We start from the raw sequence: 26,362 nt of genomic DNA on the forward strand, positions 1-26,362 counted from the left end.
CTTCTCAGAATTGATTTCTCATGACATTCAATCAATATCTGACTCATCATACCCGTCAACCTGTTCTCTAATCACTCACCTGAGCACTGGACTATGAAACTCTTCTGCTAACTTGAGTAAGAATGTTGAAGAAATATCTCTGAAAGCTTAACATTGGCTTTGATTTTTGTTTGTTTTCTTAGTCTTATCACTGACTGTAAGCTTCTAAAAAGCATTTTAACTTTAAACAATAAGGTCCTATTTACCAGAGACTATCCAAATTACTAAAGACTGAACATAAATATCTGCAGCTTTAAGTCTCTTCATGGTTGTCTCAATATAGATGAGCCTGCAAGATCACACCAGATTTTCCAAGTATTGTAGTAATAGACAATGTTTCATATACTCTGTCTTTCTTGTAAGCAAACATTCTATTCATCACTCCTAAGACCTTGTTAGGTGTAGCTGGACATAAATTGCAATGTTCTAGTATACAAATGAAAGTGTAGATAATTGTGTGAGATCTACAGTAGAGTGCAAATATAAGTGTAAAGTGTAAAAGCTTAAATTAGCAAGAGAAAACCACCAAACTTCCTGTGAATCCCAAGTTAATGTGCTACTAAAGCTTCTAGCTCATACATTCCCATATTTTGTGTATGCTATGCATGATATATACAAGCTACTTAAGACATTTTTCAAACTTTGAAGGATGTGTGGTTTGGGCATTTTAACTCAATGCAAGGAATTGCTGCTGGGATAAATGTAGTATTCCCTGAAATTATTAATATCTTCTGCTATCATTACAGAGAGTGTAAGGGTTTATGTTCATTATAAACACCATTATAATTATCATCCTGTATGATCATCATTATCAGCATTTTCTTTTCCTATATCCAGCTCAAACATCATAGATCTCTGTCCTCTAGGGTCTAAGTCTTCCCCTTTCAGACTTGTATCATGACTGAAGTTATGAAGTCCATTTGTTCAGTCCACAAACTAGTCTAATTTTGCAAATGTGGAGGGGGAAATATTTCATTATGGAACTAAATATGTAGGGGGCAGGGGAAGAAAAATAAGTGAGTCTCTGTAGAAAACTTAGCAGACTTGGGCTGAAGTAGGCCACAAATCACATCCCAAAAGAGCCTAATATAGCAAAGAAGGTTTTGCACAATCAAATTTGTAGCTAATTCAGTATTTGCGCCCACAATTAATAAGTACCTATCATGTCAGTGCTTAAACACCTGCATCATGCTTGAATTTTTAATGGATAATACCTCTACTTTAAATTGCTTTATTATATGCACTGTGTCAGTGCCAAGGTTTATTCTTAGTTCACTTTTTTCTTGTTCTGATCCTTTTTTCCAAAAGTGAGTTCCTGATGCATAAGGCATAATATAATAGTGAAGGTTGTACCTCAAATCATTAGACTCACAAGTTTTCATCAATACACATCAGTAATTTGGGGAACCAATCTAAACTGTCATATAAGGAAATATTCTATGTTCATTAAGCTTAGTCCAGTTCAAACTTGGAGTACTGCTTTATTGGTTTACTTGTTTTTCCAAGCAGGATGAAAAATGAAAAATTCAAATTCATATTGATATTTTGAATTCTTCATGGACCAATGTTCAGAAATAACAACCACTGGAATTTTTATTAGTTAAAACTAGTTTCATTTGCTAGACTTGGTATGATCTTAAATTCAGCCTTCGCAGCCAGCCAGGGTCAAATAGATTTCAGAGTTCCTGGCATCCCTAGACTCATAAAGATATGAGTGCATGGCTGACTTGATCCTGATTTCACTGCCTGGACATGTAGCTACTGCTCCCTGGGCTCTGGTTTCCACCCACCCATGCAGGGGCTGCAGAAGGCTGGTTCAAAATAGGGAAGAGGGTAGGGCAGACCAGAATCAGAGTAATCCTCCACACAACCTGACTTTCAGCAACCTGAGTATCAGTGAGCCACAAATGCTGATATAACATGGTAATTACTTTACTAAGGCTAAATTGGCCAGAAGAACTTACTGTTTTTTCAAGTCTAACAGGGCTTAATGACAAAAAGTCATTTTGCTACTTAAATTGCCTTGTACTACATTAGGTGCATCAATAGGAACTTCGTCAAAGTTAAAGCTGTTGGATCAAATTGTTAATTTGTGCAGATATTGAGGCAACTTTGCTTACAGTACACTTACTCCTGACCAAAGAGTTTCTTCAATGTGTACATGCAATTTTAGTCTGACAGTAAGGTGTGTTAAAGCAGAGGTAAAATGTGTCCTGCACTTTAAATATCAGAGGCTATACAAACATCCTTTCTGTGGCATATGAAATGCAGCTCTTTTGTTGAAATTAGTCTCAAAACTTGCTGAATAGTTTTTGGTCACCACAACTTGGTTATGGTCAGCCAGAGAAAAAAAAAATATTTCTGTTAATTTTCTACCTCTTTCCCCTGTTTTTGCTACTGAATAAGTGCCAACAAAATACGCTTTACTGGCTGGTGTCTTAACAATCCATAAAGAGTTCCAGAAAAACGTCTTCACAGTGTCAATCAGAGTGATAATAATCTCAATAACACATGCAGCTAGCTTGGAAGCTGATGATAAATTCTGAATGTCATGAGTCATGGAGTGATAATTATCTAATGAAGAGCATCTTCTAAGATTTTGCTTGGGATGTGTGGATTAACATTCTTCTTTTGAAATTTGTGAAGATCATGGATCACTTCTCTTTTTATATTTTTTGCTGGCAATGAACTGCTTCCATATTATTAGTATTACTGGATGGTATTACCCAGTAAAATTTGCAAACTTATGTGAAAAATTACAAAGCCTTTTCTGTACATGCTGAACATTTCTGACTGTAATATGTCCTCACTGTCTTCATCTGACTGAAGCTGTTGGTGTGCAAGCTTCATTTCTACTTGTTTAACTACAAAGTAGTTAAAAAAAAACCTGCAAAAGAGTTTGCATGTGAGGGAACATGAGATTTTTAGTAACTACCAATGACCAAAATGTTTTGTTCATAAAGGAAGATAATTCTAAAGCATAGGTGATTTGGAATGTCATAATGCAATCAAATTAATAGCAACACTCAAATTTCTGGGTTTGCTCACCAAACCTTTCCTCCTTACCTGAGTTACAGTGTTTTGGTTAGTCAGCACTTATGCACTGCTTTTACGCCACTGTATGGTGATAAATATTGCTCACTGATTATATCCAATTCCATTTTTCAGGTAACTTTTACAAATGAACTTGTTGAAGAAAAATAGCAGGAAGTGAGGTCAGAATGTTTTTACCTCTTATGCTTTTTTGTTATTAATGAGAGTTTTAAAAGTATTTAAATACTTATCTCTCATTTTTGCCAAGGACCGCTCAATGCTTGAAGAGCTTTAGGATTCTGGCCGTTATTTAACAACTAGTTTATCTGACAGGGTTATTGCTTGTTAAAGGATTTTCTGCACTTAGTTCAGCCATATTTTTTTAATGAGAACTTACAAATATAAACAAGTAAACTTTTCTAAAGGCCCCTGACTGACTACCATTAATTCCTCTCATTTGAGATAAAAAGGCAGAGGGATCTTTAAAGATTAAATAAATGGCAGCTCTTTTCCTAGTGCTCTGCAACATGTGGCTGAACTGTGAAAATTTTACATTATGTAGAAAAATCTTCCTGCCTAATGTGTGCAATTCATAGCAGTCTGAAGGTTTTAGTGTGAGGAATTGTTTCTTAAGCGTATCTTCATAACTTATCCTTGCACAGATGAATTGTGCAGAGTAAAAAGAACATGAATCTTTCAGTGAGGTCTTTTTGAAAGCAGTCTTTGCAGTTTCCCTTCAGCAAGAGCGTTTAGAGATTATACTTGGGGAGAAATTTTCAGTTCTAAAAGACAGTAATTTAATTGTTGCCACAGGGCATACAATTCCATGCTTCCTGTAAGCATTGATCTGTGCTAACAGCAGTCACAGTTTTCGAACTGTACATTGTCCCGCAGAAAGGTCGGATTCAAGAGCAGGTGTTCAGGTGGCAATTACAGGGGAAAATGCAGCAACCAGGTAGAAGGCAAGTCATTTAAATGACATGAAAAATGAGGAAACATAGATCAGTGATATAGAAAAATAAAAAAACTTTAAAAAATAAACCCAAAGCCTAGACACATGTATATGTGATTGGTCATATGTTGTGTTGTTTCAAACAGGGATGTATAACAGAAAAAAAACAAGTAAGTTGTTCTTTATACAGAATTTTCATGACTGACGACAAAAAAATCTGAGAGAAATGATGCTGTGAATCGGATGATTATTTGTGCTTTGCTATATTAGCTGAAGTTTTCCAGGAGAAATTCAGTGCAAGGTAACTCTTTTTAAAACTACACATATTCACCCTGGGTTTGTTTTCAGAAAAGAATCAGAACATTCATAAAAATTAATTGGATGTTTAAAAGTGTATGTGGCAGTACTATAAAATATTAAATGGAAAGATAAGTCCTGGAGAGTCTTTTTAGTTTGGGCACTTTAGTAAGTCTTACATGACATGAAATACATGATGTTATTCCATTGCTGAATAACTAAGTGTTTCACCAAGTTACCGATAGTAACCATTCTCCATTTTTACTAAGGCAGTCACCTTTTCACTCAGAAATACGAAAAGGAAATTAAATTTAGCTTATAATAATGAAAAATAACTAGTGTTGTCTTTTTCCCTATAACAGTGCCCACAGTCTAATTTTATTCTTTAATTTCATGTAACCATAGCTATAATGGCAATAATATAGAGCGTGTGACAGTATATGACTGCATAATTAACTGACTTTTAGAATCCCTCTCCATTTTTTTTGCAATCAATCAATCCATTTTTGCTCAGGAAGAGAGACTATGAAAAAATGTGAAACCTATAGGAAAAACCAAGACTAAATAAATCAGAAGCATGCAATAGATTCAGAGTTCCATTTTTCTCTACAGATATGTTCAAAACGTAGGTGAAGTTTGGGACAACAAACAAACTGGGCTTCATAGCAAAAAGAAGTGAAAATTTCTGTAGCCTGACAATTAATTTGGTGAAAACTCCAAAGTGAACAGCAATACTTAGAAAAACTTGGTCATGGTATTAAATTGGCTCCTATCAAATAAATAGTCCTAAGTTTAAGTATTTGTTCTCAGCTTTAGCCACCTGCGAAGGTAATTTGTTCACTTTTGTTGTCTAACCAGTCACCAGAGTGAAGACAGGAGCTTCACAAAGACTGAATTTCCCATCTGCTGTCACCTCCCATCCTCATGTATGTACACACATGGCTAGAATGTCTGTATTGCTACTTGGGGGAAATGTCTTAAAGACTTTGTGCTGCCCTATGCAGTCCTTAGACTACAATGGCTCAGTGGAGTAAGAAATTTCCGTGCTTTGCCAGCAGTTCTTAAAGCTCCTCTTGGTAGTGACCTTGAGCCCTTCACACTCCCCAGAAATGAGATCCAGGAAAAGTGAAATGAGGCAGGGACTGAACTGAGGTCCCACAGTACCGTAGCAGCCCTGGTGAACAGCAGCTCTCAGAGAGTTTTTACCTGGCTAGCTGAGGTTTAGGGTAGCTCATCTGAGCCATCAAATATGGAGATGGTTTTATATTTTTATATCTACCTCCCGTTATTTTGTATATGCTGAAGTTTTCCCTGTACAGTTTGCAAATTATCTGTGTTATATGAAAGTCCTTTTCAGAAGATCTTGGCTTAAAACAAAGTGCATTTTCATGAACTTGATAAATGTATAAAGCAATTTCTTGTGTGTGTAAAGCTTCCTCAGTCTTATGGCAGATACTGAATCTTTACATTAACAAGCCCTAAGTCCCATGGTAAACTGTTGTCTGATAAAACAGATAGCTCTGGTGTTTGGAGGCTGCAAAGGGCTTTAAAAGTAAAAACAATATTGACATTGACGAATAGATGAAATAGTGGCCTTGCTGACTTAGTTGCTTTCAAGGTATTCTGCAGAGTTCTGCTGGAGTAGTTGCTAAACAAAACACACAGTAGGGTTATTGAAACAAGATACAATGAGAAGTTTCTAGGACGTGTTCAAAGGAAACTGAAATATTTTTTATTTTATCACATTCAGTGAGATCCTTCCAAAAGCATGGTGTGTGTTGTTATATATACAATTTATATACAATTTTGGTAAGCAAAAGAGCAAACGTTTGTATCCAAGAATTAAAATGTACTGTTGATCTAATGCTTTAATTGCCTAATCAGGATATCTGTCATTTAACTTAGTGCAATTTAAATTGTATTTACACTTATGTAAATTATCTAATTATTCCTTGTTGTTATTAATGATGCTATTAAAGTAGTTTTAAGCCAACATCTTTTTATCTACCCTTTTCTCTAGTGATATGCTCACACTCCCTCTGTGTTGCTCCACTGAGTTGAGTTTTTGCCAGCAGGAGTACAAAGTAGAGAATGAGGGCTTCTTTCTCCCAGGCTTGACTACTTAGGTTTTTTAATCCTTCTCTGTAGATGCTGTGATTTCCTTTAACAGAGAGAACCGTGCAACTACATACAGCTAAACAAAATCCAAAAAAAATTGACTGAATATAAATCTGATAATGTAACTAAAGCTTAGAAACACAGAATGAGCAGCAAGCAGCCAACTTCCCACCAGTAATTGTGGTATTACAGTGTGGTACTTAAAACTTAGTTCAGTGGACAGGTTGCTAAACAAACAAAAAAGTTGGTACCGCCTCTGCGATTTACATATTTGAAGGAAGAGCAAGGGCGGGAAGTTCCTTTTGTTCCTGTTTCCTCCCCAGGGGTGGTGAAGGGGGGGCCTCCGGGCCCTGTCCTGCAGCAGGCCTGAGCCCCCCAGCGTGGCGGCACGGGGCCGAGTTGCCAGGGAAAACCATCCTGGCTCCGCAGGCAGCCGTGACCAGCCTTAAACAACCGCGCAGCCAGAACCGCGGGACTTGGCTTGCGGGCCCCTTCCACACAGCCAGCGCGGCTCACGTCAAACCGAGCAAAAACATCGTGCAGCCAGCAACAAGAGACATGGCGAGTTTTTCCCCCAGTGGAGCCCGGACAAGAGACAAGATCAACTTCTTAGCCACAGCTTAACAGGCACCAGCTTTCCTCCAGGTCAGAGAGAAAGGAAAAGTGAGATTGTGTAAGATGAAGCCAACATGGCGGTGCCAAGGTCAGTAAAGGAAGGGAAGGAGAACAGGCACTCCAGTGCCGGAGCTGAAAATTCTCCTGGCAAGCCATGGTGAAGACTGTAATACAGCAATTTGTTTTCCCTATAATTCATAAGATGAGGTACATGGGGGGATGTAGAAATCCACATGCAGTTCATGAAAAATACTCACGCCAGAATATATAGATGCGGTGAAAGACTTTTAAGAGATTGAGAAGAGAGCCTGTACTTTCAGGCTGGAATAGCTCGTCTTTAAAAGACTAAACCCCATGTTATTTATGACCCATGATGGCAGTGGGGGAAGACTGCAAGATTCATGGGAGGGAATTTTTTTTTTCAGTGCAGCAGATTCCAGGTGGACTGTTGTTTGTGAAAGTTTGAACCACACTAGAGAAGTTCACAGAGAGCTGTCTCCTGTGGCAAGGATCCCATGGCACAGCAAAAGAAATTATTTCCCTTAAACATAAAGAAAGACTCTTAAGAGATGAAACACTGGCCAAACTCCCATGTTTGTTTCCTTTGCGTGGGTTGGTGGAAAGAGGGAGGTACTGGAAGAGAAAGGTGTTCTGGAAGCTTGCTTTAATTTCTCATTATTCCCTTTAATTCTGTTAGTAATAAATTTTCTTTATACTTGTGGGAAACGAAGCCCACTCCTTTTGTTTTTGGGGTTTTATAAATTTAATAATGGACAAAGGTCACTTAAAGCAAAGGGCAATGCTGGGTGCTTAGCTCATAGCCAGAGGCACTCACACAAATTTCCCAGTTATATGCTTTAACATCATGCATATTAATAAACTACAACACATATGCATAGTTTTTCTGTGAACTAATTCACTTTTTTTTTTTAGAAGGGATTAACTTAGTTCTTCCCCTGGTCTGGCTTTTAGAGTATGCATATTAACGATGTGAGGGTCTTCAGGGGTCTTCTCTGATGAAGGCGCAGGTCTTCTTCACATCTTAAACTTTTCAACTTTGTCTTTGGAGCATGCACAGTTATGGTGTTCCTAGGTCTTTCTTGGTCTAACCAGTTTGAATTCCATTTTCATTGGCACATCCTGCTGCTTCTCTTGTCTATTTTTGAGATTATCCACCTGGTTTTCTGTTTATTTAAGCATTAAACGATTAGTTAACCATATACTAGCTATTACATTGTATGAAAAGTTATAATTCAAATTATATAGGGATCTTACAACTCAAGCTATATAATCATCTTGTAACTTTAATCCTAGTTATAATGTTAATTAGTATCTGCATAGCAAAGTTATTCTTAATATGCATATAATTTTCCTAAAATATTCCGATACATAATATTTCGTATATTTCGCTACCCGTGAAAGCCAATGCTATAATAGCTGTTTATCACATACTGTAACTGTTTAAGTGTGGACCTGTTTTGCCTTGAAGTTTTTCCTGAATAATCCTTATTTCACCTTACGAAAATGAAGTTTTAATTTCCCCTTCTCTGCTCAATTATAGCAGAGGCAAGTAAATAAATAATTTTTTCATGGGGCTTAGTGCCTAACCAGTGTCTAGGGAAAGCTAGACAATAATCATCAGCTCTATAAGCAAGTTGCAGGTATGGTCTATGTTCCTTATGTATTTTTACATATACAGCAAATCAAGATAGAATAAGTTCAAGACACAGCACAAGTCCTGTGTCCTGATGTGTTTAATTTTTTTATAAAAACTGAGGTCTGTTGCTAGCACCTGGCCATGCCAAACTGAATGGTTCACAGAGCTACAATATGAATGAGTCCTTCAATCCTTGATTCCCTTGGAACCGAAATTTACACTTGTGTAGAACTCTTGCTTTAAAAAGTTGTCTGGTAATCTCAATAAATGGAGCACATCACCTTCATACCGAGGGAAATTTCCTGTTAAGGGAGTCTCTTATCCTGGAGAGAATTTCCTCTTGGCAAAGTGAATGTGTGTCAGTGAAAGAAACCAGGTAGCATGTTGTATCCTGCTTCTGAACATCTCCAGCTGTTCTTTTGGAAATCAGGTTCTTTTGTCTGAGTTTTAAGTATTTTCCCTTTGGCTCCATGCTGCAAGGTGAACCAAATTACAAGATGTATTGCTGAAATACAGTGTGCCCTTTACAGCAGAACTAAAAGCCCAACCCTACAGCAGAATGATAGTCTGGTATGAATAGAAGTCATATCCATATCATAATATTGGTAGTTATTTTTATTTTACTTATGTACTATCAGCTGGTTTGGGGTTTATAGTGTTCCTGTATTTAGCTTTGCCCATTGTAAGTGTTATTAACTCCCCTGTTATTTTTCTGTTGCTCTGACTTCCTTTAAGCTGCTTCCAAGAAAATATGAACACCGAAACTTAACTCTAGAAAGAATTCAGAGCTCCAGCTCTCAAGTAGCTTTGAAATTAAGCTAAACATGTTTCTTGGGGTGTAAGTGCTGTGACAGTTTGTGTTGCAGAGTCTGATAAGCATCTTCCATTCCAGATGATGATAAATAGATCTAGGAATGTCTTAGCTAATCAGAAAATTTAGTCTATTTTTTTCCTATTTTTCTTTAATTTCTAAAAATTCACTAGAGGAGAACAGTTGCAAAACTGGTACATGGGTCAAGGGTGGCAGTTTCTCTGTTTGTTTGTCCCTGCTTTTACCTATACCTATTCCATTTGTTACCTACTTGTTCTTCTTGTGCCTAAGCTATGCCCTCACAAGAAACAGAAAAGAAACAAACTTTGGGGAATAAGTTATAAAAAATTAAACAAAACCTGAAAATAAAAAAGATGTGATTACAACATTTCCATGGGAAAACCTACCAGCTCTACAGATGAAACTACAGCTAAATGAAAAAATACTTGTATTTTCCCAGGAAAGCCCTTGCTGGAGCTGCCATAGAGATGAGTAAGTTGATTGTTGGAAAGATACTGCTGCTTGTATAATTCTGAGTAGCTGGAGGAAGTTATCTCTAGGTAGCACAGTACCTCTCTTGAAATGTGGCTCATACAATGAAAAGTTTTTCCATGGAGAATATTTTCTGCCTTGATTTATTTTTGCATTGCACTAGCGTGCTTACCGCAGTAAATCTTCACGTGGCTGGTTTTCAACTTACAGTGCAGAGGACACATAGATTAAAAAAAAAAATGTTTGCAGGGAATGGCAGTAACTTTCCCACTTCTTTTGTTACACCTTTTTTTTAAAAACAAAACCTTGGTCTGCTAAAGGTGGGAAACCTCACACTGGCGCAAAACTGGGGAGAAGTGTAAGTGACACATGGTGTGTGAACCATGCTTCCAGTTCAGTGAAAAGGTGGTGGTGAGGGGAAGATTCATATAGTTCTGGTCGGGACCAGTGGGACTTCTTGGATCAGTCAAGATGTTGACAGTCTACTGAATGCTCAGTAAAAAGCACTTTAAAATTAAAATTATACAATCTTTTGCTTTTCTATTCAGATATTTCTTAAATTCAGGTATTTCTATTATGGATTTAAATGGTTATTTTTTTATATGTCAAGGAAATATCAAGGAAACATGAAATACAAAGGTTATGTCCTTTATTGAATCCATAGTCTGCAGTTTTAACGTAATAAAGGTGTGAAAATTGTGTTCAGAATTAAGCATTTTGTCCATCTTTAAGGATTGGTAAAATGCTGTAAAGTAGGTGTAACTATTCCAGTTTTGAAATGGCTTTACACTTTCTAAGAGCAAGAAGACATGTTCATGGTAATGATTTATTTCTCACTTGATACCGGCTAGTCCATTAATCCTTTCCTTATGAAAGATTTAAAAAGATCCCTAGGACAATACTGTGTTTCTACAAGTAAAATGTATATCCAGATGTAACAAGCCCTGTGTTTGAATTTGGATTCATGTGGCTGTCTATAGGAAGGCTCAGTTTTCCAGAGATTAATACCAGTCCGTGCCATCCTTATTCGTTGTATGCACAGATGACTATATTACCATAAGCTTTGTTGCCATGTAAACTGAAAAATACTAGGCTATATCCTCTGTCTTTTGATGTTGCAAGACAGCTGTTTGGGTGAGGGAAAGTGGTGAAGGAATATTCAAAATAAGATGTATAGAAATGAATGGGTGTAGTCTGAGTCTAATCCCTTTGTCATTGTGTGAAAGCTTCCTGGAGCTTGGACCTGGTAGTTATTATTCAATATAATATTTATTTATTTAATTAGTTAAACTTTAGGTCTTAGATGTTAATTTAATATTCAATCTATCTTTCTGTTTCTTAGCCTTAATGAGGCAACATGCCAGACTAAAGAGAATGTGAAGAGCATTAGTGATACTGCAGAACAGTTGTGACAACTAAGAGAGATAGGAAAAGACAGGTTGATTCAATGTTTAAAACAAAGGGAGAAAAACATAACAAAGAAAAGAAAGAACTTGATGTCTTTCTTTCCAAAGCTTGATTTATGTAGCAGCTCATTTATTTATTCTTTTTCTTGCTTTAAATAAAAAGTAAAAAGCAGATCACATATCTATGATAAAACATGGGGTTCTTGTTTGATTAATAGCTCACAGTGATGTTAGAAGATGCCTAATTATGCATCAGTGTTTGCCTCATTATGTAGAGGAACATCATCTTAGCAGATAGTCTGTGAACAGAGAATGGTTTCCTTTTTGATAATTAATTCTCATGCTTCAAAGTATGTAACCCAAACAACTCTTTCCCTGTAAGTTTTCAATAGACCTAATTTTGGAAGCAAACTGTTTGTTGCAAATAATGAAACGGGGTAAACAAGGTACCTGACCTAATCTAAAAAACATGACTTAAATTGATTGCTTTTCTTTGCCAGTAGGTTTTCAGAGAACTTCCATGGACTGCAGCTTTCTGAAAAACTCTTCAGCAATAATAACTCCATCATCTTTCACTGTGCTCCTCGACATTGCAGTGAGTGCAAAGGTTATACTACTAACAGGGCTAACTTCTGCAGTTAAATGATTGAAACAGTTTTGAGAACTACAGTTCCAGCTTAGTAAAAAACAGAAACTTTTTAGTTTCAAAGTTTCAGAAGAAGGGCTGTATGTCCACTCTGGGCAAAATTGAAAAAGGGAAAAACTCTTGAAATAACAGCTAAGAAAAGAAAATGTTTGGATGATGAAATGCAGCAATTGAGAGAAGGAACTGGATACTTGCTTCAACAATAAGTGTTCTTGAAGCTTATAAAGGCCTGCATTCCACCTGTAAAAAAAGTCTAGTATTGCCAGGTGCTTTGTTATAGGAAATAAAATTCAGGAGATACAAAGGATGATTGGAAATTTATGGCTCCATGCTGCTGGCATTTACACTGCTAGGAATTTAAGGCCTCTTTCAGTAGGTCAGAGAGAACTCATTGAGTATCTACATGTTTTATCCTGTTGCACTGTGCAGAGCTTAGGTAAATTCATCACTCCACAGGAAAGATTTGGTACCTCAGAACTCCAGTTCCTCTGTCAGAGAGGGCATTTTTAAACAGAAAAATATTGATAAAAAGTTGGAAGACCAAGATCAACTTCTTGTTAAAATATCAAATTTCAAAGACAATAAATATTGCCCACAATCTATTTTGTATTTTGAAATCTGAGTTTCAAGGCATATTTCAAGGACTTCTCTTTGAAAGCATATTTCAAGAACTTCTCTTATTTACATCAAAAATCCTTTGCACTAGGGGAAAAAAAACCACTGAATTCTTGAGGAAAAGGACTAACTTCAAGGTCTATTTACGACCTGACCATTAACCTCTAATGGTTAGCACATAAAATGGAAAAGAACTACAGAAGTATAGCTCTTTCAGTTAGTCAGGAGGTTATTCAAAGATTCTGTGAGTAGATGACCATATTCCAGTATCTTTAGGTTAGTCAAGCCTAAGTTTGCAACACATTAGAATGTCAGTAGAATTACTCTGGGAAATAAGTGTTCAATGTGGGGACCTGTACCGGAATCTGATGCCACTTAAAAATTACATGTGTTCTGTGAATTCTATTTCCAGTCTTCCCAAGGGACAGTGTTATGGTCCTCTGCAAATACAAGATCCCTGCCATCCTCACAGTGGTGTTCTACCAGTTCTCCAATACAATCTGTCCTTGGCATTTGAGAGGTTAAAAAGAGAGGAATGAGGGAAAAATTGCAAAAGTCAGTGGTATATTTTGGAGGAAGAACTAAAAGTATGCCAAAGATAGTTTCAGGCAAAACAGAGAAAATGTCAGTCTAAAGACAGGTCTCGAAATCTGCAAGGCTCTTTGCAGTGTTAAAAATACCTTGCAAAAGGAAGTGCTGCTTGACAGGTCATCATTTACAATTTTTAAGAATCAATATTGTCAGGATGCAAAATTGTGACTGTGAAAGAAAGAGGACGGCATTTGTGACTAACGTATTGATCTCAAGGAAAGTTTCTCTTTCATGGATTCACTTCCAAATAACCTTCTAACTGGCCTTGCAGCCTGGAAGAAACCTTACAATGTACTTCCCTTGGGGACAAGTTACTGTGAAAATACCTCTGTAGTAAACAGACCTGTTAAAAATAATCAAATTTTAACTCAGCAAAGTCACTCTTTTGACAGGTCTGTGCTACGTAACTGTGTTCAGAGAATGATCTATAAAGGCAGCTGTACATTTCTGCATTATCTTACTGTTTACTGAAATGGTTTCCCTTATAGGTAATCTAGTAGTCCAAACTCTTGCTCGAGCTGTAGCCGTCGTAACATTCATTGAATTAGAGGTGTAAGAAAAACAAGTGTGTGCATTCACAGTAAAGTCTCTGTTGTAAAAAAAAATGTTCATTAAAAAAGCTTTTGCAAGCTCCTCTGCCTTCCTTCTCATCCCCTGGGTGGGCAGTGCGTCCCTGAGCACACTTGTATGGGTCACATGAAGTTCAGGGCTACCAAGATGATACCGGGATGAAATTCCTCCCAGTTTGGTTGAACTTTTTTCCATCAGCCATGCTGCTGTTGTGGTAAAGCTATTCCAGGGAGCAAAACATTCTGCAAAGTGCCATTCAAAGTGAATAGTATGGTTTCTTTTCACCCTTGAGGCCAGGCACTGTACTTGCAGTGCTCTCAACCCATACAGTTAGCAGGAGGACAAGCAGAGGGGAATGTGGCTTTTGCTTCCTGTTTGTGCACCGAGAGCTCTCTCCTGTTTAATCTGCTGGGTCATTAATTGGCTCAGTTTCTTGATCACATTCCAAGTCAGGCAATTATTGTATTTACCTTGCAGCAAAAATAATTTCCTGTTAATTAATTTTTACTTTCCATTTAAGACTGCTTTGCTGCATATTCGTAACCAACATCCTTATCCAGCATAAGGTGGTTGCATTTATTCTCTGAGCTAGACTGATGTGAGCATAGCAAATGGAAGAGTCTGCTATCAGCTGTAGAAAAGACATGTTACCATACTACAGTGCCATTGGGGGTATCAAGAGCTACCTCATACAACTGGCAGTTGGGGTAAATCCATTAAAAAAATCTTTCATTGTGTTCTTATAAGAAAAGAAAATTTGGAGCTGTATCAGTGCTCCCAACAAACTGTCAAGCCAGCCCTAGCTGCTTATGAGGTGGCTTGACTTACTGTGCTGCATTACTGCTACCTAAAAATGAAGTGTTTCACTCCTTTTCCTGTTCAAAAATCTAGAATGGAAAAGTACCTCAAGAGTTTAATGATGCTTCAGTGACATCTGTGTAAGCAGTCACCACACCTAATATTTAGGTGTTCAATTACCTGAACACTCACTTTGTTGACAAAGGCGCTTCTCTGCTGGTGACAGAATGACTGGTAAGTCACAATTACCTGGGCTCAGGGAAGTGGAACAAAGAGGTACCAGGATCTCTGCATATCTCTATTGAATGGAGCTATAGTTGGAGAAGTCTCAGCAAACCCAGCTTGCCTTACAGATTCTGCAGTCCCAGTCACTCCTTTCATGACTGTATGAAAGCTCACGCACAACAAAACAGATTTGTTAGAGGAGTTTACCTTAAGTCTATCCTGAATGAAATCAAGCTGTATTCATCTGCTCTGTTCAGCCTCTTGCTCTTAGTAATGCTAACCTTTTCAGGTTGTGGCAAAAGAATGTGCATTTACTATGGAGTTTGGAGATTCTTTCAACTTTAACAGGCTGTAGTTTAAATCAAAATGAGGGTGCTGTCTGGGAGTTCATAGTCATTGATGTGCCAGGAATGAACAGAACTATTGCACATTCAGGATACTCTCCATAGCCTTGTACTATATCATGCAAGGACTTTGAGTCGTTACTAACATCAGAAAAAGAAACTGCATTTTAGCTTGACTCATTTTTAATATCAGAAAAAAGAGATTGCATTTTAGCTTGACTCAAGCCAGTTAACCCAGACATTGCAGCCAAAACAAGTTTCCAAGTGTTTGGCACAAGTGTCTGTGTAAGTATGTAGTGATCTCAAGTGATCTTAGTCTTAGCTGTGCAAAACTGTTCGGAAAGAATGGGTTATCTAATGCTAAAATAAGATTGCCCTTAGCCAATTGCTATTAAGTGGCTATTAATTTTGCTCTTATTTATCAGTCTGTATCAGAACTTACCGTACCCAATAGCTTCCACACTACCTGTCTGCTTCTGGAACTTGTTGTTGTCTAGAGTGGCTATGGATCAGATGCTAAAATCTGTTTGGCAGAAAACTTCCTCATCTTTCCTCCAGATTTCCTTAGTCAGGACTAACTGGCAGAATAGCTTAGGTAAGTACTGGGGTCAATGCTAGTCACTGATAACTTGCATGATGAGACAGTGTGCCCTCAGCAAATACGTGGATGATACAAAAATGGAGAAAGTGATTGACACATCAAATAATACAGGAAGCTCTAGGATTGGGCAAAATAAATATCATGCAGTTCAACAAGGAGTGATAGATTCTGCACCTAGGTGAATAACCCCATGTACCAGTAAAGATGCAAACTGGCTAGCTGGTGTGGTGTAAAGGACCTGCAAAGGTCATAGTGGATGCCAAGTGAATAGGAGAAAGTGATGGCCTTGTTATTACCAGGAAGGCAAAATGGATTTGGCTACATTAGGATGAGAGTAAGCAGATAAAATTAAATTTTACTTTTTACCATGTTGGTTCTGCACAGAGCTGTAATTCTGCATCCAGTTTTGGGCTCTGCAATTCAAGGACTACAGCTGGAGTCAGCTTAGCTGAGGACTGGCAGGACTGTCATCGGCCAAAAGTATGTGACCTTTGAGAAGAGACTGACAAACCTGGGCTTGTTTAGTCTGGCAAAGAAGCAGCTAAATGGTGATCTAACATTTACCCACAGTAACTTGAATGGGAATTGCAGAGATGACAAAACTAAATTACTCCTGCTACTGGCAGATGGTATAATAAGAGGCAACAACCCCAGGATGCAGCTTGGAAGATTCAGTTTGGACTTTAGAAAAGACTTATTAGTGAGAAGGGTAGTGCAGCAGTGAAGTAGTTTACCCAGAGTTATAACCTGGGGACTTGTCCTTCTTGTAGTCTTTGACTTGGCTATGAAAAGTGGCAGCTGCCTGGTATGGACTGTGCAACCATTCTGTGTTCAACTAGCACTTCCAACCAACCTTCTGCAAACAATAAACTTAAAGGGAAACTGGAAGAAAGGAAAATTATGTACCCAAATTCATAGGCTCGCCTTGTATTGTCTGTTCAGACTGATTTGCTTTTATGGTAGCAGACATACAGTCAGTGAAAGTAAAAAGAATGACAGTGCACTGCAGAGGGCTGTCTTGTCAATTGCAGCAGAAAGCAATAACTGAAAAACCATAGGTCCCTCCGTTTCCTTTATGTATTTTCTGTCAAGCTTAAGTCAGTCATCCAAAGATTAAGCTGTTCTGGTTCAAGGTTTCAGGAAATGAAAGGAGGATATCCTTGCTAATTTTACCTGGGAAGATAATCCCATCTTGCAGAAAGGGAAATAATAAGGTAATGGAGGCTCTTCTCACTGTGAGAGCCATGGATGGTGCGTAAGTGTTCTTGCAGGTTTGTCTGTGCATATTAACACACAGCTCTTTGTTGCTGGCCAGAGAGTAAAAAAAGATAGAGAAAAATCTTGATCTGGCCTCAAAAAAGCTGGCCTCGTGGCTTTTGCAAGGCAAAATAGCCATTTTACTGCTTTAATTTTCACCGAGAGATAGTCACTTATGTATTGTTTTCCTGACCTAAGGCCATAGACTTAATATAGCTTTGGCCATGTTACTTCCTCCCATATGCCTGTGCTGAGATAACAGGAGAGGCCAGTATACCTTTCCTACTTCTGTAAGTTTTTCTTGGACTATTTTCATATGGTTCATGTTGGGAATGGCAGAGCAAGGAATTACATACCTCTCAGCCAATTCAGATTAGAAATAAACAGATTTAGTTCAAATTGTTTATCCAAGCATTTAGCAGACTCTGTTGCTGCTCTTAAATATTTGATAATTTGTGGGTCAGTGATCCTTAACAGAAATTGCTAGTACTTTTGGGCAGAAATTTGAGGTGCTAGATGTGGAGAAGGGCTCTGTTACAGGCAAAGATTTGGGGTGGACTTGCCTGGCCAGCCAGAAGTGGGGCTTAGCAGAAGGCTTTATTTTCTTTGTATTTTCCTTCCTTTTTCATGGTCCATACTGCAGTCAAGCACATCCTGAAGATCAGCTCTAGCTTTCACACAAACTTTTAAGTCTCCCTTACCAATAACCCTGGAGGAACATTTCTTTTCGCACAGCAACATGGGTACTAATGTGATAATGAAATACCATCTGTATGCATCCCAACATGAGAGAAGAATTTCAGTTCTGCCTTTTACTACTATGTGATTTTTTTCCTGACAAAGACAGAACCCTTTCCAATTTATTTCTGGGCACCAAATTAAGTAAATGGGTACTCTGCTTGAGTAGATCCTTAGTTATTATGACCAAGCAACTGCGTCTCTGCTATTATTTTAGAAAAACTTCTCCAGACTTTAAATGAAGACAGAGGAGGCAGAACAATTACAATGGAGAATTTGTTTACAGGCTGTCACTAGAAGAGACATAATGCCTCCCTTTATCATCACTTGTCAGAGCAGTGACAGCCTGTAAACAGCCTGCCCGTGCATTATTCTTTATTTGTCACCACTTGTGCCGGCTCTTGCCCTAGCAGGTGCCTGGCATGTGTCAAACTTATGATTCATGGATTCATTTGATCAGCACTGTAAAGAAAAATATGATGCATTTTCTTTTAAATTACAAATTAGATATTTGGTCGTCATATCTAATGAAAGGGGCTTTGGCTTCTTTATATGCAAAAGGTACCATTTATAGATTACTCTAGAATTTAAATATTAGCTTCTCATGCCCAACTCTGAAAGTGGAATTTATGTAATACTACAGAATATAAATTAAACCATCCTACCACCCTTTTCTATTGTCATGGCAAATCTGTTCAAACTGTTTCTTTTGGTAATGAATGGGCAAAATGTGTTGTCCTCTGGACATTTGAATGTCTTTTTATTAAAGGTTGCTGTCTATTTTACACATTGCATTATAATTTCTTTCAAATAATTTCTCTAGAATTATAGTTTTGTGCTGACATTGATTCATGCATGTTTACTTGTGCACTTCAGTTTGCTTACTAGTAAATGTATATGTGTAACGTAGAGGGTTTGTGTGTGAGATGCTTCTTCTGGAGATAATATTAGCAACTAAATAGTTGGGATCTGTGAGAAAATGCAGTTGTACTAGGAAATAAAATATTTGGTGTTATCTTCTGTGAGGGAAATTTATGGAGTTCTGTGAAAAGGGGCACTTTATTCTAACAGATTTGGCAAATTACAAGATTTAAAAAGTAAAAAAAAAAAGCTTTAAAATTTAAGAGACCTGTTTCCCGTGTTTGCAAGGAATCCAAAGTAATGAAAGAACAGTATGAACTACCCTTGATTTCATGGATTTCAAGCTCCAATACAACTGATGACAATCAAATCATATTATTCAACTCTATTGTTATTTAGCAATTGATATAAGAACAGAAAAGAATGTATCGTAATTTGATAGTTCACATCATCCCTCGCTGAAGTGTTTTCCCGAGAAGATAGGCACTCAGCTTTCAGAATTTGCTCACTGAAAGATGTGTAAGGAATGAAATTAATTCCTTTGTATGAGATTGAATTTCAGTGAAAAGGGTGCATTTGTATGAGTTCATTTAAACATCAGTGGTGGCCATATTCAAACTGCCTGTTGTAAGGGCCTTACCCTAACCATTGTGACACTAGCTAGGGAAGGTCCAACTCACATGTGCCTACAGGCAACAGAGAGCCTACCAACACCACAAACAATTTGAATTGTCCAAGTAAGGCTCCTGCTTCTTTCCATCAGAGTGTTTAGGTGTTTTCTTGGTATCTGCCTTCACCCACAAAGAGGGAAACTGCCTAGAAAAAGTGAAGAGTAAAGCAATTGTGTCTGACACATAATGAAATTTAGAGCTATGTAGTAGCTGGTCAGCTCCTCTGGTCAGCTTAAGAGCCTCATCAGTGAACCCATCTGTGAGGGCAGGCAGGTGACAATGGGCATTTGTACTATAGCCAAGGCTTTTAGTGGTTGCTTCCACAGCTGGAGAGGTGTGTTCTGGCTGAGTATCCCCATTCTTTTTGGCGTGTGTCTGTACAATGTGCAGCAATGTGGTCTTGCTCTTGGTGCTGGGTCCCTATGCACTATTCAGTGCAAACAAACTGAAGACTTGTGGAAGGAAGAGGAGAAGGGTTAGGTGACCTTAGAGAACTGCAGGAAATTTCTGGTGTCTGAGGACTCACAGATCCTACGGTACCTAACTGATTAGATTTGATTTACTTTGGAAATATGTAATAACCTGTCACTTTGGAGCTTTTTCATTTTTCATGGCTATTAGATGATACGATTTACAATACAGAAAAAAATCCAGACTGACAGCCCTAACAGACTTTCTTATATTACTTGCAAGATCTTTGTATCTTTGTTTTTAAGGTCTATTTCCCTTCTTCTGTATTCCTGCACTATGGGAATAGTCTCAATGGAGCTCATAAAAACAGAAAAACAGTTCAATAAATACACACTTTAAACAGTCTTGCCTGTGGGCACAAAATGATCCAGGGCTTGAATTAACCTCAGTTCAGTCACAAAACTGAATTGTAGCTAGTACCTAAAATGAGTCAGAGTAGCACACAGGCCTTGTCCTGTGAATGTGGTTGGTCATACAAAGCCCACCGTTCAAGACACAGGACATCTCTTGACATAGTTACTGTTGGGGGACTGTGTTGGAGTTTTATTGAGTATGTAAATAGTGAAACAGGATGGAAAAAGGGATACTTCTTTCAATCCTGTTTCAGAATTTAATGTGTATTCTACAGTCAACCACAGAGTAGAAGACAAAAACATTCTATATGTATCTGAATGTCATTCTTTAGTTTTTGCCTCAGACTTGGCTTTCCTCACTTGACCTAATACTTCTTCCAGGGAGTACTATGAGCACAAACCTCTCTCATGACTCGGGATGTCTCCACAGTGTTGAGTTTCTTCTCCCAGAAGCCCCCTGTTCTGTTATCCTTGCAGGCTGATGTTCCCAGTCCCTCTTCTGTGCTAGTGTGCATCAGGATTCCTCGGTACAGAGGACCATCCCATGTAGTACTCTTCCACTAAATACACATAAATACGCATCAGCGTTCTGCTTCTTCCTAATCTGCAGGTATCTTTGGAAAGTCTTATGTGTTTGTCAGCTAGGAAAAAAACAAGATGAAAAGAAGCATGTGCACGGAGCTCTATTTCACTGGATCTTAATTTATTTTTTCAGGATCCTATATTGCACTGTGAGTGTTGTGACTTGCTTGCTCATTGACCTGAATTTGTGTGTCACCATTCTATACTCCAGGATACTGCTAAATGGAAATCCTTTTGGCTTGTCCACAGCAAAATTCTTGCAATCTGTAATGACTTAAGGACAGGAACAAGGCCTGTGGTGTCCATAAAACTGTGAAGAATTAGTAGCTGATATCAGAAACAAGCATAACCTGACAAAGCCATTTCAGTGAGACTTAGCTTGCAAACTCTAGCATCACTAAATGTAGCTTATCAGCGATTTTACTTATCAGAGACTAAGCTTTTCTCTCCCTTTTTCCCTGATGAATGACATTATCATGTTTTTCCAAAGTAATGAGTGTCAAGCTGAGGTGTTATAGCAAAGACAAAAGATCAGGATTTGTCTTGTAGATGTGTTTAGGAAGAGGCAAAACTGTGGGGTGTTTTTTAGCTGTTGGATTTTCTTACGAATCTTGGGGTGCATTTCTTATCAGAAGAAAAAATGTTCCCAAAGATGATGTTTTGCAATACAAACAACCAGATTTTGCAGATTAGAGAACCTATCAACTACTCTACATTTGCACCTTAATTTTATTAGAAATTCAGCTGTCTATGTGCTGTCATGCTGGTATCCAACTATTAAAATCTTTCTTCATTTTCCATTACAAAAGCAATCTTATCCTGCTATTTTTATTTTTTAAAATTTATTTCCATGCATAGTTCTTCATAATAAGTTGATATAGGAAACTGACTTGGAAAGGACACTTTATAAAATGACACGCCAGAGTGTTATATGGCCCTGGGCTGCAGGAGCCAGAGAATGGATGAATATCCTGCAGCTCTTTTGGCCATTATATCGTGGATGGCAGGTTGCCAGTAGCAACTGCAGCAGAGTGTCAGTGTCTTCCTCTGTGTGATAAAACAGAGAATATTTGCACTTCCTGAACTATCTCAGGAGGATTTGTGGCAGAGTTTGGAGGACTTGAAGTGACAAGAGATGGAAGTAGATAAGCTCCTTGCAGGTTGTACGCCAACCTGTCCTTCTGTTGGCTCCTCCAGGCCTGGCACCACTGACGCTTTTTTGCCCTTCTTTCTAGAACATTTAAAAGAGAAGCTGGAGGAATACATGGTCCGTTTTGCCAAGGTGAGGATTGTGCGTACCAAGAAACGAGAAGGGCTCATTCGGACAAGGCTGCTAGGAGCCTCGCTGGCTAGAGGAGAAGTCTTGACATTTCTGGATTCCCACTGCGAAGTCAACGTGAATTGGCTGCCTCCCTTGCTTAGTAAGTGCATGAGCGTTCATCAGACATTAAAATCAGAACATGCAACCAACAATTGAAGCTATGTCCTACAGTAAGCAGGACATACACTTTATCAAAGTGTTTACAGTTCTGCTGCATTGTCTGAAGTGTCTATGAGAGAGAACTCCAAGAAATGTAAGAAGTTGAATTTTGTTTCTTGAGACTAAAGGACTAGTAAAATCTTGCAGTATTGCTTTAGCTTATTATAGTTGCAATTTATTTTATTATTACTACTACTAAATACACCACTAAATCTAGTATTATGCTATGTCCTTGCTATGCACCTGAAAGTTTTGTTATGCAGGTATTGTACTCCTTCCTAGTTTTCTACATTGCATTAAAACAGTTTTTGCTGTAAATATATCCAAGGCCTCAGTGTTAAATCCAATAGCAACAGCATTCACAACAGGAAGCTCAGAAAGAATGATTTGCTATTGACTGCTTTGCTGGATTCCAGCTGCAGCCAGCAAAGCTCCATTAGTTAAAGGAATGGAAAGAATCAATTGTTGTAGTCTAGGATTTCACTTCAGGAAACAACATTCTCTTTTCTACACACCTGACTACATGCAAAGTATATATGCTTTGCAATATATACCTTTCTGCTACCATAACTAAAGGAAATTTCTGAGTTGCCTAATAAAGAAATTTGTAATAATTTTAAAAGTCTGCACTAAGTACACAAAAGGTTATGGTTTCACTAATTAATGGTTATTTTTTCTTGATTTTTGTTGTTAGGACTCTTGGGCCACACAGTAAGCTGATAAAGCATTTGCAGCAAGATGTGCTGTTCTGATAATGAGCTATCAGTAGAGACCAAGAAAAGTCCTGGTAACTAGCTTCTCTTCAGATCAGTAACAAGATAATCCACAAAATTCCAAATTTTTTTCCTTTCTGGCTTCCATATCAAATCACGCATACAGTCTTTCCCTTTGTTAGCCCTTTGCCCTCAGTCACAACATCTGCATTTTAAAAATAACCTCCATGTCTTCATGTGAAACACAAATGGCATAAAGGAGCAGAGAGAAATACAAGTTTCAACTAGCCTTCTACATGCAGCCCCAAAAAGTAGCCATTAAACACTGATGAGTACTCTACGTGTACAGCCACCTTTCCTTTGCCTTCTGATTTTGTCCCACTGCACAAAATACATTGCCACAAATTTTAAAAATCTCAAGAAGTTTCTCACTCATGTCCTTTGAGGTCTTTTGCTAGGTTGCAGCAGTAACCCTCCAATTTTGCAAACTTAAACACAAGAAAATTGCAAAAACAGTTCCTTTTCTTGCTTTCTCATCTGAAAGGAATAATATTATCATTAAGATTGGAATAGACCTGCAAGACCATCAGGTCCAATCTTTGATCTAATACCATGACCAGTAAACAATATCCCAAAGTTCTGGATCCACTCATTTTTTGAATACTTCTATGGGTGGTGAGCCCACCACTTCCCTGGGCAGCCTGTCTCAATGCTTAATTACTCTCTCAGTGAAGAAATTTTTTCCTAATCTCCAATCTGAACCTCTCCTGGTGCAACTTGAGGCCAGTTCCCCTTGTCCTATCACTGGGAGAAGAGACTGACCCCCACCTTACCACAGCCCCTCCTTTCAAGCAGTTGTAGAGAGGCTCAGGTCTTCCCTGAGCCTCCTTTTCTCCAGGCTAAACAACCCCAGCTCCCTCAGTTGCTCCTCATAGGACTTGTGCTCCAGACCCTCCACCAGCTCCATTGCTCTTCTCTGGACACACTCCAGCCCCTCACTGTCTTTCTTGTACTGAAGGGCCCAGAACTGGACACAGCACTTGATGTGCAGCCTCACCAGCACTGAGTACAGAGGGACAGTCACTGCCCTGGTCCTGCTGGCCGCACTATTGCTGGTACAGGCCAGGATGCCATTGGCCTTCTTGGCCACCTGGGCACAGCTGGCTCATGTTCAGATGCTGCCAACCAGCACCCCCAAGTTCTTTTCCTCTGGGCAGCTTTCTAGATGTGCATCTGTAAGCCTTCAGCGCTGCATGGAGTTGTTATGAGCCAAGGGCCTCAGTCCTTGTTCCAGCCTATCCAGATCCCTCTATAGAGCCTTCCTGCCCTCCAGCAGGTTGACACTCCCATCCAACTTGGTGTCATCTGCAACCTGGCTGAGGGTGCACTTAATCCCCTTCTAGATCAACAATAAAGATGTTCAAAAGTACTGGCTCCAACAGCACTTCCAATCTTCCACCGGCTGGATTTAACTTCATTCACCACCATTCTCCGGGCTGGCCATCTGGCCACTTTTTTATCCAGTGAAGAGTGCACCTGTCTAAGCTGCCAGCTTCTCCAGGACAATGCTGTGAGAGACAGTATCAAAGGCTTTACTGAAGACCAGGTAGACAATGTCCACAGCCCTTCCCCAGATCCACTAGGCAGGGTACCTGCTTATAGAAGGAGATCATGTTAGGCCGGCAGGATCAGACTTTCATAAACCTGTCCTGGCTGGGCCTGATCCTCTAGCCTGTGTGAAATCAAGATAATCTGTTCCATACATCTGGCCAGATTTCACCCTGTAAAAACTGAAAAATAAATAGAATGGCAATTAAGGATTCATAATTGCAGCCAGGTTGCAGTTGGGTATTGAACCCTCAGCCTCAAACGAGAAAACCGGAAAGATGAGAGCAACTTTATCAGTGCCCCTTAGTTCTCAAGAGGGATGAGATCTTTCTCATTCCACATACAGTAGAATACCTGTAGATAGCCAACCATCCAGAGGACCTGGAAATGAATGTTGAGGAATACTGAAGCCCAGAATCAAATCTGCTTTATTTTGAAAGAAAAAGTAGAGCATTATGTGAAAGACAAATAGAAAATGAGCACACCTCTAGTATATTTTCCTTGTGCCCTGTTTTTCTAAGGGGATTAGAGAACTTTCTTATAAACTTCAGATGGCAAATATTTACTGTACTGGAATCAGATGACACCTGGCTGCTAATAATAGTAAAGTTAGTGTATGTTTTCAAGTGTTTATCTGAAGTTATATCTTGTATTCACTCAGCACTGCATGTGACTGAAAGTCATTCAGAGAAACCACAACACAGGACATGTTGAGTGTTTATTGCTTTGAAGCTGCCCTGTTCTAGCTCTGATTGTATCTGCCATGTGTAGTGCAAAATCCTTAACAAGTACATGGTTCAGTCCTGCTCTGGGCTGTCAGTCTTTCCTGAGAGGGCCAGCGGTTTCCACTGTTCCAAACCAGGTTTTGTTCAACATGAGACCTTGAAAGTTAGAGGCTGGGGACGGGGATGAGGAAACCAAGAGCAATCTCTTGAAGATGGTTCTCAGAGCTATTTAGGTATCTAACTTATATTTTCAGAATTGACTATCACTTTTAGACCAAAGGAAGACTGAGTTATTTCGGTACTTGTAGGGTATCTAAATGGCTTTGTGGACCTGAGCCACAATTGTTTTAAGTTACAGTCCTTTGTTTTGTTTTGTTTTCTTAAAAATGGGTGTAAAATGCCTTTATTTTCTTTATTTAGTTTATTTCTTTAGCTTAAATGGGCTCTTAACAACACTCTGAGATACTAGAGAGTTTTGACTGATGCTCACTGAGTAGGCAGCTGTAGTGATGTAAAAAGGTTGGCAAACACAGCTGTTTGTTGTCACTCCTCAGCAGAAGGAAAGATGTGACTTGGGCTCCAGCACTTGACAGTTTAGTGCAGTGTGAAGACACAATTATTGCAGTTAAGAAACTGAGTGGCAAACAGGAAAGGTGCAGGCTCCTTTTCCTTCTGCTAATGTTGCTGCAGGAGTAGTAAGAGGAGAGATGGACAGTAGATCAGCAGTGACATAGGCTACCAGAACTGGGTTTGTTAAAACAGATTCCTTTCCTGACCGAGAATTAAAAATATATCATGATCAAATTATGCTTAACAAGTTATCAAAACATCTTCTTGTTATCCATCTTCACAACATGTATATGATGTATTGCTTGAGGGCACAACTACTTATGGAAACTCAGAAAACAAGAGATAATTTGCTGAGTTACTCAAATGTTGTCACTATCTGTGATCACATATTTAAGGAGAACAATAAAAATATTTGCATTGAAAAATTACAAAAATAGGACTATTTGCAATTTTGCATTGTTACTTTATCCAGCCAAATTTGAAACAAGCACCTGAAATTAAAGGGGTACCTCTTTGTCATAAA

The 26,362-nt window shown here is 38.5% G+C and overlaps 1 protein-coding gene across 9 annotated transcripts in view; it reads left to right on the top strand.

Moving 5' to 3' along the window:
- The window catches only part of GALNTL6 (polypeptide N-acetylgalactosaminyltransferase like 6), a 451,443-nt gene that overhangs the window by 350,444 nt on the left and 74,637 nt on the right, over positions 1-26,362 (top strand). For all 9 annotated transcript variants that reach the window (XM_069013725.1, XM_069013734.1, XM_069013727.1 and 6 more), the window contains one exon: positions 21,979-22,164. In XM_069013725.1, the coding sequence (XP_068869826.1) occupies positions 21,979-22,164 (186 nt within the window). The remainder of the gene's footprint in view (positions 1-21,978; positions 22,165-26,362) is intronic.

The sequence above is a fragment of the Aphelocoma coerulescens genome, chromosome 4 (genome assembly GCF_041296385.1).
Source record: "Aphelocoma coerulescens isolate FSJ_1873_10779 chromosome 4, UR_Acoe_1.0, whole genome shotgun sequence".
Taxonomy (NCBI): domain Eukaryota; kingdom Metazoa; phylum Chordata; class Aves; order Passeriformes; family Corvidae; genus Aphelocoma; species Aphelocoma coerulescens.